The sequence below is a fragment of the Pocillopora verrucosa genome, chromosome 11 (assembly GCF_036669915.1).
Source record: "Pocillopora verrucosa isolate sample1 chromosome 11, ASM3666991v2, whole genome shotgun sequence".
NCBI lineage: Eukaryota > Metazoa > Cnidaria > Anthozoa > Scleractinia > Pocilloporidae > Pocillopora > Pocillopora verrucosa.
The window spans coordinates 18,306,859-18,322,833 of NC_089322.1; the positions used below are offsets into that span (position 1 = coordinate 18,306,859).

Below are 15,975 nucleotides of genomic sequence, written 5' to 3' on the forward strand. Positions count from 1 at the left end.
CGTGTTCGATAACTTAATAGATGTTTTATTATGAAATGAATGAAAGTGATCTTCGCAGTGATGTGCACTACTTAGGCAGTAGTGAAAATAAGGCCTGAAAAAAATTCAGGCCTGTACGGGATTTGCAGCGCTCTACCAACTGAGCTAACAAGCCAACTGGGAGCTGGTCATGATGGTGGTTCTAAATAAACCCGTGAAGTGATGAATAGAATAATATGACCTTCATATATTCTTAACCGTCTAGATGTTTTATTGTTTGTCTCCCAATATAGAGTCAGTCTATCAATACGAATTGATCGTGATCAACTGCTCCTCATCACCAAGCAAGGACGGAATTTGCATCATAACAATTTCCTGTTTATCAAGTTGTCACAACTATTCAGATGATTATGACAGAGCTTGGCTACCACAGAGTGGTTAACAAACGTCAAGTCCTTAGTCACGACCCTGTATTCTTTCCTGTGAGATAATACTTGTTTTTAAATGACATACGTGCCATGTAATCCCTTAAGGTGCTAAGTGCATAAGAAATTGGAAGAAAATAATCCGAAGAAGGCCAACACTTTCTTTTGGAAAAAATACCAAAATTCCCCAGCCCTCCCCCCCCCCAAGAAAAAACGTACCTTCCCTTATTGAGGGGTGTCTTTTGTTGACACACCGAGGACAACTGGTAGTAGATCTTTTTCATTGCTTATCTATCAAATACTGTATGATGCTACTCTTGTCGTATTTCCTGAAACAGAGAGCGACGGTTAGTTATCTTTTCCCAGTAATGAAGTCTGTTATTTAAGCTTTTCTCTTCAATGTTTATTCCTCAGACTGTGTTAGTTCAACAGATTGCCAGTTCAACATATTGCCGTCCGACAGAATTGTTTTTAGTTATCTAGTATCATTACGTCTGTTGTAAGTGATGTAATATTTCTATCAGACTTCAAGTGAGTGATTTTAGATTTGCCCTTGCATGTACGTCATTCCAGGTATTTCTAGGTATTTTAGTTTACTGTCAAAACGGTAAACTTAAATCACTCACTTGCAGTCTCATAGAAATATTACATACGCAACTTCCCTTGCCAGCACATAGACAATTGCCTTTTTTCGCCCAGTCACGCTAGTCCGTAGTTACTGGCAGTTATTATTTCCAAGGATGTAGCTCCGTCCCTTTGTCGACCTTTGGTTGCCGTTGTCTTACCTCGCCCAACTTATGCATGAATGTACTCACGCAGCGACGATTTCATCATTGCGACCTGACGACAATGCTTTTTCCACGCCACTCATCGCCAGAAATCAAGGACATTTCGAGCCCGCTAACAACTATCAGCGGTATATCGTATTACACTCTGGAACAATAGAATATCAAGAGAATTCAATATGACGGCGATCACGGCTCGATCTGCAAAGAAGCGTGTTTCGTACCATGACTTATACAATTTGAGCACCGCCGATCTTCTATTTGATGAAAAGAAAAAGAAAAGAAGACCTGCAAGTAAATCTTTGGGATTTTTCGAGGCAGAGCGATGACATGATCTCAGAATTTTGATTTGTTTTAATGAAATTTTCGCGCCAAGACTACTGAATTTGCATTGAACGCCTGGCATATTTTTATTCCGAAAAGGACCTGCAAGAATATAAACAAATGTGGCCGATGATTCGAAGATCAGCGTTGCCCGTGTTTAACTATTTCAGTCATAGTTTTCAACATGGCGTCTCGTCACTTACTCAACATGGAAAATAAGGGATATTCTGGCACGTTGCGAAGTTTTTTGATGGGAGGAAATGGCAATTTTACAGGATATTTGGACGCGTCGAACTCTGTAGCAGTCAATTCGATCGAGAGCAGTTGACTTAATTGATGCACTTTCCTGTAATAGGCGAGTATTTGTTATGGAGAACGACGGATTTTGAAGAACTGTATGGCGACCTAGGTCGATGAACAATGACAAAAGAACTGGCTCGGGAAGTAAGTGGTTTTTATTTTTTGAGTCCCTGTGAGGTTTGATGAATAGCAGAATCAGTACTGAATATGTCTCGATCGAGAGCGGACGGAACCATGAGCTCCTGATTGTTATATTTCAGAAATTTTACAAATTTCCATACAGTTTCTTACATTATTTGGACGCCATTATGGACGAAATGCGCAAGGGCGGCCGACCATCTTGTCCAATATTTCTGCCAATGTGAACGAGTCGAAAACCTTGCTTAAAGAGCAAATCAATACTTCGTAGCACTTGAGCCATAGATTTTTCAATAAGTATTATTATAAGCCAGCGATTTCTGTTATTCTTTACCAACTAAATGCCTACAGGAAACCTTGTGACAATATAACCGTTACCACTTGATAAAGCAATTGACTTCCTGTATTGCATCAGATTTTGCCAAGTTCGCAAAAAAAAAAACACTGACACGAACAGTTTTCACGCGCGACTTAACCCCACTGGCAAGAACTGTGAAATGAGAACGGGGTAGAAAGTCTTTTAGATCCGTCATGTTGCAAGTAAATATGACGTTTTTCGCTTAGGATACAAATGTTTGATTTGCTGGATTGTCCGTTTAGCAGTAATGTGAAATATCTACCGTGTGACACGTGCCAATTTGAAAATTATGAACTACTAAATGCAAATCCATTTTAGTTAATGCGTTCCCCAAATAGGCGAACGCGAATACGGCACAGAGTGACGGAAAGCATTGAAAATCGGTGATTTTTAGGGAGTTACACGACTTATTTTGGGAAATTAGATTGTGAAATTCTTATGGTATTTTTGAAATGATTACTTACGTTACTCTTCAAACAGCCAATTACTTATGAGATGATGCAAATTTTGCAAAATCCGGAAATATAGTATTGTTAAGAATTTAAACCATCTGAAATGCAAATAAAACTAAAATTTTAACTCTCTCAAATTGATATGAAAGAACTCGCTCATTTGTTATCTTGTATTTTTTTTGTCATATCTCTAGATAGTAAAGTAATTTCTTGTAATCTATTGCTATTTGAGACCGCCTATAAAATATTAGAGGCTCACACGGTTCTGGGTAAAGAATTTGCAGACGTCAGCACATGTTTCTCTGTCACGAGCAATATGTGTTTGTTCGCTGCAGTCATAGATACAAAACTGAAATTAAGTCTAAGTACGATACTTTACCCCAGTTATCGTCGCTACGAGCCGCTTCACATCGTTTTTCGCTGCTGTTACCGGTTGTAAGCACAGTTCGGCAAAGCCGCGCCCGCAGAGGCCACGTGCAAAGCATTAACATCGAGATTTACTCTTCACACGACTGAAATGAAATTCTGGGTGAAATGACTCTCCCGCTTTAACGCTTAGAATCTCATTAAGATAGGGCAATACTTGTAGATCAACATGTAAATGAAATGACTCACCGTTGCTCTCACTGTTAGGAGAAGAAGCATCATGAGAAGCATCGTTTCAGAGTATGATAAATACGAAGACTTATTAAGTGTTATTCTATTTCTAAGAGTCACGAACGTACAGAGGTGTGTCACTCATTGACCCCAAGTAGAGTGATTTTAATTCTTTGTCTAACTTCTTCAATCGTTTTGCATGGACCGTATCATGCAAATGACCCTATTTACAGCGTCGCGACTTTTCATTGGTCTGCAAGACAAATCTTGCCAAACGCTAAATTCCTAAAAATCACTGTGTTTTAAATTCTTGAACGCTATTTACGCGAGCTCCTCATTACATACAACCAATTTGTTTAATAAAAAAAGAAGACGTTATCATCTCTCATATAACATTTCAAAGTAGACTATAATCATTCAGTAGTCTAATTGACAGGGTGGCATGCCTTAACTTATATAGTCCACTGTTACATTTAATTTACATTGGTGCTTATTAAGTATTTTATTGTTTCTTCAACGAAAACCCAGTTTTGAAAGAGGACAAAATTGAAGAAAAAAGTAAAGGAAAAAAAAAAAAGGAAAACCTTCAGACTCTCCCGGAAAGTCGTAACAAATATCCGGCGCTTGCTCTTGTAAAAGCCTTTGTTTTGATAACCCACATCGAGGAGATGTCAGACTAATTCAAGAGTGAACTTAATCAAAACATATTTGTAGAAAACATCAAGAATGGAACATATTTTCCTGTGTTGAAATACGTTTTTTTCTAACGAATGCAGTGGTCTACCTCACTTATTTTTGGGTAATAGATATAGATAGATATCTTTCTTAAACTGAGATTCCAGTCAATAGCAATTAGTTTTGGCCATATTTACAATGAGATCGGTTCAACGATTACGTCACCAACGATGTGCGCGCAAACATTAACGAATATTAAGATTTTTTTTCCCCGTATTTTAAGTAACAAATAATACATGATTTTTTACTTGTCTTTTGAGTGGTAATTTCAGTTCAAATATTACGAGAAGTTCGGCCAAATATTGTTAAAAGATTAAGTGAAATTTAACAGAGAAAGCTGTTTAAAAGAACTGGGGCACCCTAGACACAAATAAACGCGTGACATAAGTATTACTTTGGTGAGCTTCAAGGTATTGTGGGATGCAACTCTTAAAAATGTAGACGCTAACCGTAACGTAGAAATCGGGCACCTTGGGGTTTGAAAAGTAAGGCCGTGCCGGTAATAACCATTAAATTAACAAGACTTTTGCACATCGTATTTGCTTCTAATTAATTGCCAACGTGGCCATAGAGCCCCTGATGTGTGACTCGACATTTGAACGCCTTCGTGCTGAAGCTCGGAAATGATAATGGGAAAGAAATAACTTGTCACAAATTCAAGGTAAAGTTTGTCACGAAGCTGCTTTGTGTCAAACGTTATAAGCAGCCGGGTCAAACATTTCCTATTAATTGAAAGCCACTAAAAATTAATCAGTGATAACAGGTCATTAGTCTTGCTAACAAGTCTCTTTGTAAACCTTTTAAAACTCAGTGAAATGATATTTTAACAACTTGGCGTCATGATATATCTTATATCGGATCATAGCATTAATTAAAGAGGTTTTATGAACACGTGTTGCGGTCCATGACTGACCTTCAACTTACTACTATATACTACCGACTACTGCGTAGTATTTATAAACAAATCTCATGAAAATAGCGCCCTTTTCTCGTTGTTTGTGGCGGTCATCGTAAAGATAAAACATTTTTTTTTTTAATTAGGGTTCGCTCAAACATTACAGGCCTAGTTTTGTAGAATTTTTGTACACGTAAATGGTAGGACAAAACACGGCTGACGCATGATAAATCAGCAGTCAAAAACCTTACAAAATTGTTTCCCTATTTTATAAGACCTCCTATACCTTTAGAAATTTTTTAAACGTACATAATTCGTATTAGAAATGTACCAAATCGGTTGGGTACCTCGCGAGAGAGAAGGACTTCAGATAAATTGTGCTGCAGTCAGCATTTTTTTTATCATTTATGTTTGGGTACGGCTGTGTCGACTAACAACTCTGATTAGACACGTAGAGATTTATACCGTTATCTTGACGGTGACCATAAAACAAATTAAAGAATCTAGTTTTCTCCAACATCTAATGATATCCTAGGTGATATATCCAAGAGAAGTCGTACTTAATGATTTGCTCTCGACTATCATATTCGAAACACATGAGGGCATATGCAAATATGGATTTACTTACCGATAGTGCTGTGAATTTAGTTATGAATCGTATGAAGAAAATAACGCCACGCTTTTCAAACATTTCTGCCATTTGAATTAAATTGCTTTAACACAGCTAACTTAACCACGACGAAGAGGAAAACTATTATCTATCCGTCAATTGCGCAACGTCGATGTCTCCGGGAAAGTACGGCACAGTCCGTTGCACGTGACTGTCAAGTATAGTATATAAGTATAGTAGTATAGTATTTGCCATACTTGACTAAGTTTGGAAAAAAAATATCCTGTAACATTTCACGTGCGCTAGGAATGATTCTTTTATTGGGTATATATTGATCGTTAACAAATTTCCTGTACCTAATAACATATGCAACATTGAGATTGTAAAGAGAGTTTAGTAAGTAAACATAGACATTGTCTGCGTTTTATTCGATCCAACTTGTACCTCACAGAGTAATTGTTTTGGAAATTCGACTTCGATGGACACACTCCGAATGTTTCAGGGACCGATAAGAATTCGATGAAACAAACAGGAAATTTAATTTATAATTAATATATTAAAATTATAATTTTTTCATCAAATTTTCTTGCCGAATGACTCAAAAGAATCGTACGTTCCCACTTAAAGGGGAGAGAGCGAAATCAATCTTTATGAGAAGGAAAATACAATTCATTACGTCCGTTTACCGAATGGTGATCGAGAATAATTCTAGCTTTGTCGAAGCATCGCAAGAATCAATGTAATTTAACTGAGAACACTGCTAAGCTATATGAAAATACTCATAAAATGTTTAGTGCCCTCACAGCTTGATGAGATGTTTACATAGACGCCCGTATCAAAAGCCATTTAATTCTCAGTGGATATGAGTCTTGTCACTCACGATGAAACCTCTCACAACAGCTCTGTTATTCAGTGAAGCCGCCGAATCACAGAAAAACGGTATCAGTGTGCACTCTGAATTAACAGTGTCCATTTCTAATGTGTTAATGTTCCTACCGGTAACATTTATCCAATAAGTAACAATAAACTGAGCAATCGTTTTGTTGTCATAAGTTATCAATGTTTGTACGTTGGTGTCGGCGATCTTAGATCACCCACTCCTAACTGCAAATCTACATTTGTGTTTGTACCTTTTTTAACTGAGCATATGAGCAACATTGAAGAAAAAGTTCCGATGACAGACTTGATTATTACTTACCGTCGCTCTCAGTATCTGGAAATACGCGAAGAGTAGCATCATACAGTATTTGATAGATTTTAAGCGATGAATAAGATCTCTTACTTTCTCTATTATTCCATTTACGAACAAAATCGACTTCTAGTTGCCGAAAGACTGTCCGCAGTGCGTCAACAAAAGACACACTTCAATAATTCTCTCGGGGATTCCCCTCATATCACAGGAGATACTGATTGGTCGATTAGACAAAGGCAAAGTTCAACCTTGTGTACATGAACGCCTCTCCGACGTGCTATCAATTTATTTCGATCTGACGAGTTTGAAGTGTTTCCAAAATAGGGTTTCTATCTTGGTGTAATGAAGGCAAAATGATTAATTAAACATGACATTCCATAGTTTTGTCAAGTAAGCAACTCGCCATCTTTTCCAACTTCCTGTTGAGTTTCGTAACTGGAGCGTTACAACTGATGAGCTTGTTGACAGGTTTGTGAGGGAAGTACGGAAAGATATTGTGAGATCGCAGTCGCCAGTGAGTTTGAAGAATAAATAATGTCCGTCGAGATTTTAGTTCACCGCCTGTCTCAGCATGAATTATTTTCCCAGTTTTGTCTCTTTGTTTTGATATTTTCCCCTGCATGTACATCATTCTGGATATTTTTCTGTGTATTTTAGTTTACTGTCAAAACGATAAACTAAAATCACTCACTTGAAGTATAGTCTAATAGGAATATTATGAGCACAACCCCTCCTGCCAGCACATAGACAGTTGCCTTCTTTCACCCGGTCACGCTAGTCCGTATTTACCGGCGAGTAGCAGTTCTCGTCTCTGTCCAAGAATGTGGCGCCAGTTCCCATTGATTGCCGTTATCTTGCCTCGCCCAACCTATGTATTTGAGCACACGTACGTGTGTGAACAATAATTGCAAGCTGTCCGCTGTAGTTCAGTCTTCCTATATAAATAAGCGATCAGAAGATGCTGAGAAACCTTTACTTTGTGACTATCGTGATGATTACAGTACAATTTCCACTTTATCGCGACCAATTCATGCAACTGAGCGTGTTTCGTAACGACTTTGTCGTTAAGAACCGATCGCCGCAGCGTCCAGATTTCCAGGTTTGAAATTGTAGGCGCGCCGCTTATGAATTCAGGCTTAAAAAGAAATCAGTAAACTACATTGAACAACAGTCAAAGGTGGTTCCAATTCAAGCCAAACTCCTTCATAAGCCATAAAGGTCTGCTAAAAAGGGTTTGAGAATCATCAACAGTGACGTGTTTAAAGTTAGGTCAGCTATAAATTAATAACACTATAGCCAATAACATGGTTTTGGAAAGTTAAAATGAGCTGCTTAATTTTTCATTCTTCGTTTGGCGTAATCCTGAAAAAGCATGTGCAAGAAAATCTTTATGCCTGAATTCACAAGCGGTGCGCTTACAATTTCTTTGCTTCAAATAAATTATTGACATTAGAACAGTCGTCTTTTAAACCTCATCTTATTGCAATCCTAGACGTTGCGGCGATCGAATTGGTCGGACTCGCAGTGCATCCAGAAATTAAAATACTCAGTCGGTTTATCCGGCCACAAATAGAAGGAAATGTGCTTTTCAAAAGAAAAGCCTGTGCATTACTGCGAATAAAACCTATAAAGCAGTGTGCAAAAAACCACGATGGGCTTTCACATTATTGAAAACTAGAGTTGCACGGGTACTTCGCCGGTTTGCATGTCATTATCATTCCTTGCACATGGCCCGATAAATTCTAAGAGTATTCTTGTAAAGTGATTGTGTGTTTTGCTGACGCGAAACTACAACAAAGACCGCCCAGACGGGCAAATATTGACTCTACTATGGTGTCAAGCTTTTTGTGTCTATCGTAAAGTTGCGCTTAATGACAAATGACAAGTGGTTTGATTACAACCGTAAAAAGCTTTCGTCGAATTATTTTATTCCAACTTCTCGTGCACTTAGCACCTCAAGGGATTACATGACTTGGATGTTATTTTAAAACAAATATTATCTCACAGGAAAAAAGACAGGGTCGTGACTTGGGACTTGACGCTTGTTTACTGCTCTGTGGTGGTCAAGCTCTAACATTACCATCTGAATAGAAGTGATAACTTGATTAGATAAATGCCCCAGACTGTTTCAGTTCAACAGATTAATTGCAGCTGTAGTCCGAAAAATTTGTTTTAAGTTATCTGATACCGTTTGCTTGTTATAAGTTGCTGGCGGCTCTTTGTAAAAATAGAACGTCGAGTTTTAAAGCAAATTGGCCGAGAATTTGCGCTCTGTTGATTACAGTTGTTTATTACATCGATTCTTGTGATGCCTCGACAAAGCAAGAATTATTCTCGATCACCATTCGGTAAACGGACGTAATGAATTGTATTTTCCTTCTTATAAAGATAGTTTTTTCTCTCTCTTCTTTAAGCGGGAACTTACGATTCTATTGAGTCATTCAGTAGGAAAACTCGATGAAAAATTATAAGAAAAAACAGGAAATTGAATTTCCTGTTTGTCTCATCGAATTCTTATTGGCCCCCGAAACATTCGGAGTGTGTCCATCGAAGTCGAATTGCCAAAACAGTTACTCTGTGTGGCACAAGTCGTATTGAATAAATCGCAGACAATTTCTGTGACTAGATTTCAAGGTTGCATATGATATTACAGGTACAGGAAATTTGTAAGCGATCAATATATACCCAATAAAAGGATCATTCCTAGTGCACGTGAAATGTTTGTCCATATAGGATATTTCTTTCCTCAAAAGAAAGTGGATGGTTCTTGATATTGGAGCAGGAGACACCACATATATTTAGAACGAACAGATCGGAAACAATGACTGAAGTCCTCGAATTCATTGGCCTCACTAGGAATCAAGAAAATAGACTAAAACGAAAAAACTGATTTTGCATTTTCCTTCGCTAGCTGGCTGTGAGTTACTTTGCATAATTATATAACAATCGGCTGAATTGTCATGATGCAATTTCTTAAGTATTTATCAGTATTATACTTACGGTGTCTATCCTATCATCCTGTAGCGAGTCAGGTCAAATTTCTGTCGATCAGCCTCATTATTTTAGGCATCGCAACGAAAAATCTTTCCTTATCATACCGGTATATAAATCTATTAGAGGATGTAAGTACAACGTTTCAACCTTTCCGCAGAGGTTAAAATGTTTCGGCTCTTTCATTACATCTCTAAATAGCACGATCGTGGTAATTTCTGAGTTCCTAAATGCATGGATAGTGGAACGAGAAGGTCTCCATGGTGAGATGCAAGAAGCGATGGTCATTAACCTGATAACCAGGTTAATGAAAAGTTAGTAAAAATGGCCTGTAATTATATGTTCATCTGGAGGAGATTACTTAGCTCTCCACCCCCCAACGGCGTAATTTCTTCCGTTAGTTGACGGCTTAAAATCTCACATTATGTACACATACCGACGCAGAAAAAAGAGTCTGTAGACTGTGTTTGTCACATATAACGCTGTTATCTAATAACCTATGCGCTTTCTGGTCAGCTTCCGCCGATTAGGTCGGCTTTACAAAGTAAAGTAGGTGTTTTTGTAAGTTCTTGTCGTCTTTGTTTAAAAGAGGTTTTCGCTAGTGATAATTCTCTTTGGTCAATAAAGCGACCGTGACCTCGTCAGTTTACGTCAATCACTGTAAAGAATTAGGTAACGATATAGAATCATAAATTCTTGCGTTTGAGGTAATAAATCGATTTCTTTGCTTCGACGTGATATAATATCAGTCTCAGACCGAAATAAAGAACGCTATTTAAACCACACAAGCATGCATGGAATGAAAGTTTTAAGATGCTTGGCTGATGCAATGTCCTCGCTCTTAGAAGTCTACGAGTAAGGCGTTAAAGTGCTTTGCTGAAGAAACGTGTCGACTATGGACATTTGTTTATTCAATCTTTGCTCGCCTGTGTAGGTAATTTTCGTTATTTTGCCACAGATAGGAAATTCGACGTGAGCACATGCCAGAAAAATTGATTGCGACGTGGTTTGGTGACACGACACTACAACAAAGACCTTCTAGACGGGCAAATATTGACTCCATTATGGTGCCAAGCTTTTTGTGTCTATCTTTAATTGTCTAAAGTTGCACTTCATGATATGTGGTAAGAGGTTTGATTACAGCCGAAAAAAGCCTTCGTCGGATTATTTTTTTCCAACTTCTCATGCATTTAGCACCTCAAAGGATTACATGGCTCGTATGGTCGTGACTTGGTACTTAACGCTTGTCTACTGCTCTGTGGTGGTCAAGCGCTAACATTATCATCTGAATAGAACTGAGAATTTGTGTAGATAAAATGCCCCAGACTGTGTCAGTTCAACAGATTAATTGCAGCCGTAGTCCGACAAAATTGTTTTAAGTTATCTAATACCGTTCGCTTCTTCTAAGTTACTGGCGGCTCTTTGTAAAAATAGAACGTCGAGTTTTAAATGAAATTGGCTGAGAATTTACGCCTTGTTGATCACAGTCACCCTAGTGCTCGTCTCTTTTCCTTAGAGCGTGCTTATTTCCGTACAACACGCGGAAAAATTGCTTACAAAGCAAATGAAAAATTTTTAAGGTTACCGTACCTTTTTTAACAACTAACGGTTAAAACTTGTCGATTTTCACGCATAACGGCTGAATGCCATTCCCTTTTTACGGCTAAATTTTACCCCATCTCTGTTTGATTATTTGCTCCTTTGTGTATTTGACAAGGAATAATGATTTCTTGAGTTCCTGTCTGTTCACTGGATTAATATTTTCCTCGAGAAAAGTGTTTTGTTTATATTTTCTTCAAGCAGAATTTCTAATAAACAAGACAATCATTATGAAATGTTGTACGTAAGAACAATAAGGCCCAATTTAAACACCCAGAGCGATTCCATTAGGGCCAAACTCTTTGTTTAACTTTTAATTTATTCACCGCTTCATTATATATATACTCGATTTTATTATTTTAGTTCACTTGATAATGACGTTCTGGAAACGTCGAAACGTCGTGTTATGTTTTATAATATTTTATCGCAGATTTTTATTGTCAAATGCTTTACCAAATCTTTACTTGTTCGAATTTACAAAAAGATCGGTTCAACAATTACGTCACCAAAGGTGAGCGAGCAAAAGTTTACAAATATTAAACATATTTTTTTGGTTCTTCAGGTGACTAACAATACATGATTTTCTACATGTCTTTTAAGTGGTCTTTCCATTAAAAATGTTACGAGAAGTTCGGTTAAATATTGTTAAAAGATTAAGCGAGTTTTAATAGAGAAAGCTGTTTAACCTAAACAATCCTCACAATCTCTACAATCTCAATGTTGCATGTTAGTATTTGGTACAGGAAATTTATTAACGATCAATATATACCCAACAAAAGAATCATTCCTAGTGCATGTGAAATGTTTGTTCATATGGGATATTTCTTTCACCAGACTTAGTCAAGTATGGCAAATTAAAGGCTTCCTGTCTGACAGGTCACTCTGCTAACCGGCTCTTTTTATGTATCTATATCTATTTATATACGCGGCACGTGCAACGGACTGTGCCGTACTTTTCCCGGTGACAACATATCGTCGATTCTGCAATTAACGGATAGTTTATAGTTTTCACCTTCGTCGTGGTTAAGTCAGCAGAGTTAAAGCCTTGACAAATATCATGTCCATTAAGCAAGCAGTATCCGAAACAATTTGGGTGCTTCTCTCTCCGTTTGAAAACACGAATTTGCGCTATATTTTTGAATTTTCCCTCTCAGTTTGGCTACGCAGTATTAGTTTATGTAGAAAATACTGATCTAGAGCCATATCATGATTAAAATGATTCGCCTGGTCCTGGCAAATTACAACGCTTTGATTTTCGCATGACTGAGGATCGTTTTATGACTTGATTCGAAAATGAAAGAAAATTTATGGGGGGGAGTCCCGTATCCCAACATGCAACTCGATACCGAACCCTTTATAAACAAGAGCCTCGAAATGAACGGCCTTTTTAGTATTATCTCGTGTGCGATAGACATCGCTCTTGCCCTATCGGCAACTCGTCGTGTTTTTCTGAAACTTGAAAGTCGTCGTCTCAACGCATAGAAGAGCAGGATGTTAGGAATTGCATGTTTTGCTCTTCTTTCAACTTTAGTATCTGGGGTAAGTAACTAACATCTAAACTGATTTTGCATTTTCCTTCGCTAGATGGCTGTGAGTTACTTTGCATAACAATCGGCTGAATTGTCATGATGCAATTTCTTAAGAATTTATCAGTATTATACTTAAGGTGTCTATCCTATCATCCTAGAGCGAGTCAGGTCAAATTTCTGTTGATCAGCCTCATTATTTTAGGCATCGCAACAAAAAATCAGTCATTATAAGACCTTGTGTCTGCAAATGAGAATCGTGTAGCCATATCATACCGGTATATAAATATATTAGACAATGTAAGTACAACGTTTCAACCTTTCCGCAGAGGTTAAAACGTTTGGCTCTTTCATTACATCTCTAAATAGCACGATCGTGGTAATTTCTGAGTTTCTAAATGCATGGACAGTGGAACGAGAAGGTCTCCATGGTGAGATACAAGAAGCGATGGTCATTAACCTGATAAACCAGGTTAATGAAAAGTTAGTAAAAACTGGCCTGTAATTATATGTTCATCTGGAGGAGCTTACTTAGCTCCCCACCCCCAACGGCGTAATTTCTTCCGTTAGTTGACGGCTTAAAATCTCACATTATGTATACATACCGACGCAGACAAAAGAGTCTGTAGACCGTGTTTGTCACATATTACGCTGTTATCTAATAACCTATGCGCTTTCTGGTCAGCTTCCGCCGATTAGGTCGGCTTTACAAAGTAAAGTAGGTGTTTTTGTAAGTTCTTGTCGTCTTTGTTTAAAAGAGGTTTTCGCTAGTGATAATTCTCTTTGGTCAATAAAGCGACCGTGACCTCGTCAGTTTACGTCAATCACTGTAAAGAATTAGGTAACGATATAGAATCATAAATTCTTGCGTTTGAGGTAATAAATCGATTTCTTTACTTCGACGTGATATAATATCAGTCTCAGACCGAAATAAAGAACGCTATATATTTAAACCATACAAGCATGCATGGAATGAAAGTTTTAAGATGCTTGGCTGATGCAATGTCCTCGCTCTTAGAAGTCTTCGAGTAAGGCGTTAAAGTGCTTTGCTGAAGAAACGTGTCGACTATGTAGATTTGTTTATTCAATCTTTGCCCGCCTGTGTAGGTAATTTTCGTTATTTTGCCACAGATAGGAAATTCGACGTGAGCACATGCCAGAAAAATTCTAAGTATTCTTACGACGTGATTGCGACGTGGTTTGCTGACACGACACTACAACAAAGACCTTCTAGACGGGCAAATATTGACTCCATTATGGTGCCAAGCTGTTTGTGCCTATCTTTAATTGTCTAAAGTTGCACTTCATGATATGTGGTAAGAGGTTTGAATACAGCCGAAAAAAGCCTTCTTCGGATTATTTTTTTCCAACTTCTCATGCATTTAGCACCTCAAAGGATTACATGGCTCGTATGGTCGTGACTTGGTACTTAACACTTGTCTACTGCTCTGTGGTGGTCAAGCGCTAACATTATCATCTGAATAGAACTGATAATTTGTTTAGATAAAATGCCCCAGGCTGTGTCAGTTCAACAGATTAATTGCAGCCGTAGTCCGACAAAATTGTTTTAAGTTATCTAATACCGTTCGCTTCTTCTAAGTTACTGGCGGCTCTTTGTAAAAATAGAACGTCGAGTTTTAAATGAAATTGGCTGAGAATTTACGCCTTGTTGATCACAGTCACCCTAGTGCTCGTCTCTTTTCCTTAGAGCGTGCTTATTTCCGTACAACACGCGGAAAAATTGCTTACAAAGCAAATGAAAAATTTTTAAGGTTACCGTACCTTTTTTAACAACTAACGGTTAAAACTTGTCGATTTTCACGCATAACGGCTGAATGCCATTCCCTTTTTACGGCTAAATTTTACCCCATCTCTGTTTGATTATTTGCTCCTTTGTGTATTTGACAAGGAATAATGATTTCTTGAGTTCCTGTCTGTTCACTGGATTAATATTTTCCTCGAGAAAAGTGTTTTGTTTATATTTTCTTCAAGCAGAATTTCTAACCCAGTTACTCAGCAATTGGTTAAATTGATTAAGTCGCATGCAATATTAAATTCTGTCAAATTATGAGTGCAAGGGAATCGAAAGATAACATAAAAAGCCCGTAAATGCTTACATAATCCACACAGTAATTAGTATCGAGGACCCTTCTTCACTTCAGTGATTATTTACTCAGTTTGTAAATATTTTCTCTTAAGATGTTTACGTTTCGTTAAGTTACTCCATCTTGCTGATCGACCACAAGCGACAGATGATCGTCTCCTCTGATAAAAGTGTGCATTTTAAAGAGAGTGTATAACTTCTTATTGCTGAAGTTATAAACAAAACAGAGAGACAAAATGAGTATCTTTGATTCCTCACATACTTCTGTTAAATTTCGACATAACAAGATTCAATGGAAAATGGACTTCCGTGACTTGTCGCAATCAATATTAATTGGTTACCATAGCGTGAGAAATGGCTTCAAGTCTTTGGAAAGTTGATTAGGGTCCAATCAGTGTGAAAGACATGCTAATCTGCGGACGGCTGGTTTGCTTGCGTTGTTAATTTTGTGGTTATTATCGGCAAAGCCTTACTTTTCAAACCCCAAGGTGCCCGATTTCTAAGTTACGGTTAGCGTCTACATTTTTTAGGAATTGCATCCCACAATACCTTTAAGCTCACGAAAGTAATGCTTTAAGTCTTGCGTTTATTTGTGTCTTGGGTGCCACAGTTCTTTTAACACATATCCGGCGCTTGCTCTTGTAAAAGCTTTTGTTTTGATAACCCACATCGAGGAGAGGTCAGACTAATTCAAGAGTGAACTTAATCAAAACTTACATCAAAGGGAACATATTTCCCTGTGTTGAAATACCTTTTTTTCTAACGAATGCGGTGATCTAGCTCATTTATTTTTGGGTAATGGATATAGATAGATATCTTTGTTTAATTGAGATTCCAGTCAACGGATATTAGTTTTGGCCATATTTACAAAAAGCATTTGACAATAAAAATCTGCGATAAAATATTAGAAAACATAACACGACGTTTCGACGTTTCCAGAACGTCATTATCAAGTGAAGTAAAAT

At 37.6% G+C, this 15,975-nt stretch overlaps 2 protein-coding genes across 4 annotated transcripts in view; one reads left to right on the plus strand and one right to left on the minus strand.

Moving 5' to 3' along the window:
* LOC131777257 (tumor necrosis factor receptor superfamily member 16-like) overlaps positions 1-6,980 on the minus strand; it is a 28,464-nt gene extending 21,484 nt beyond the window's left edge. The window contains exon 1 of one of the 3 annotated variants that reach the window (XM_066174299.1): positions 6,797-6,980. In XM_066174299.1, coding sequence (XP_066030396.1) covers positions 6,797-6,838 — 42 coding nt within the window. In that variant the 5' untranslated portion in view covers positions 6,839-6,980. Of the gene's footprint in view, positions 1-3,376; positions 3,532-5,616; positions 5,797-6,796 lie in introns of those variants that run through there. The other 2 variants (XM_059093518.2, XM_059093519.2) reach the window with 2 other exon arrangements.
* LOC131777193 (tumor necrosis factor receptor superfamily member 1B-like) overlaps positions 1,301-15,975 on the plus strand; it is a 36,684-nt gene continuing 22,009 nt past the window's right edge. The window contains exon 1 of the mRNA XM_066174305.1: positions 1,301-1,957. Coding sequence (XP_066030402.1) covers positions 1,934-1,957 — 24 coding nt within the window. The 5' untranslated portion in view covers positions 1,301-1,933. The remainder of the gene's footprint in view (positions 1,958-15,975) is intronic.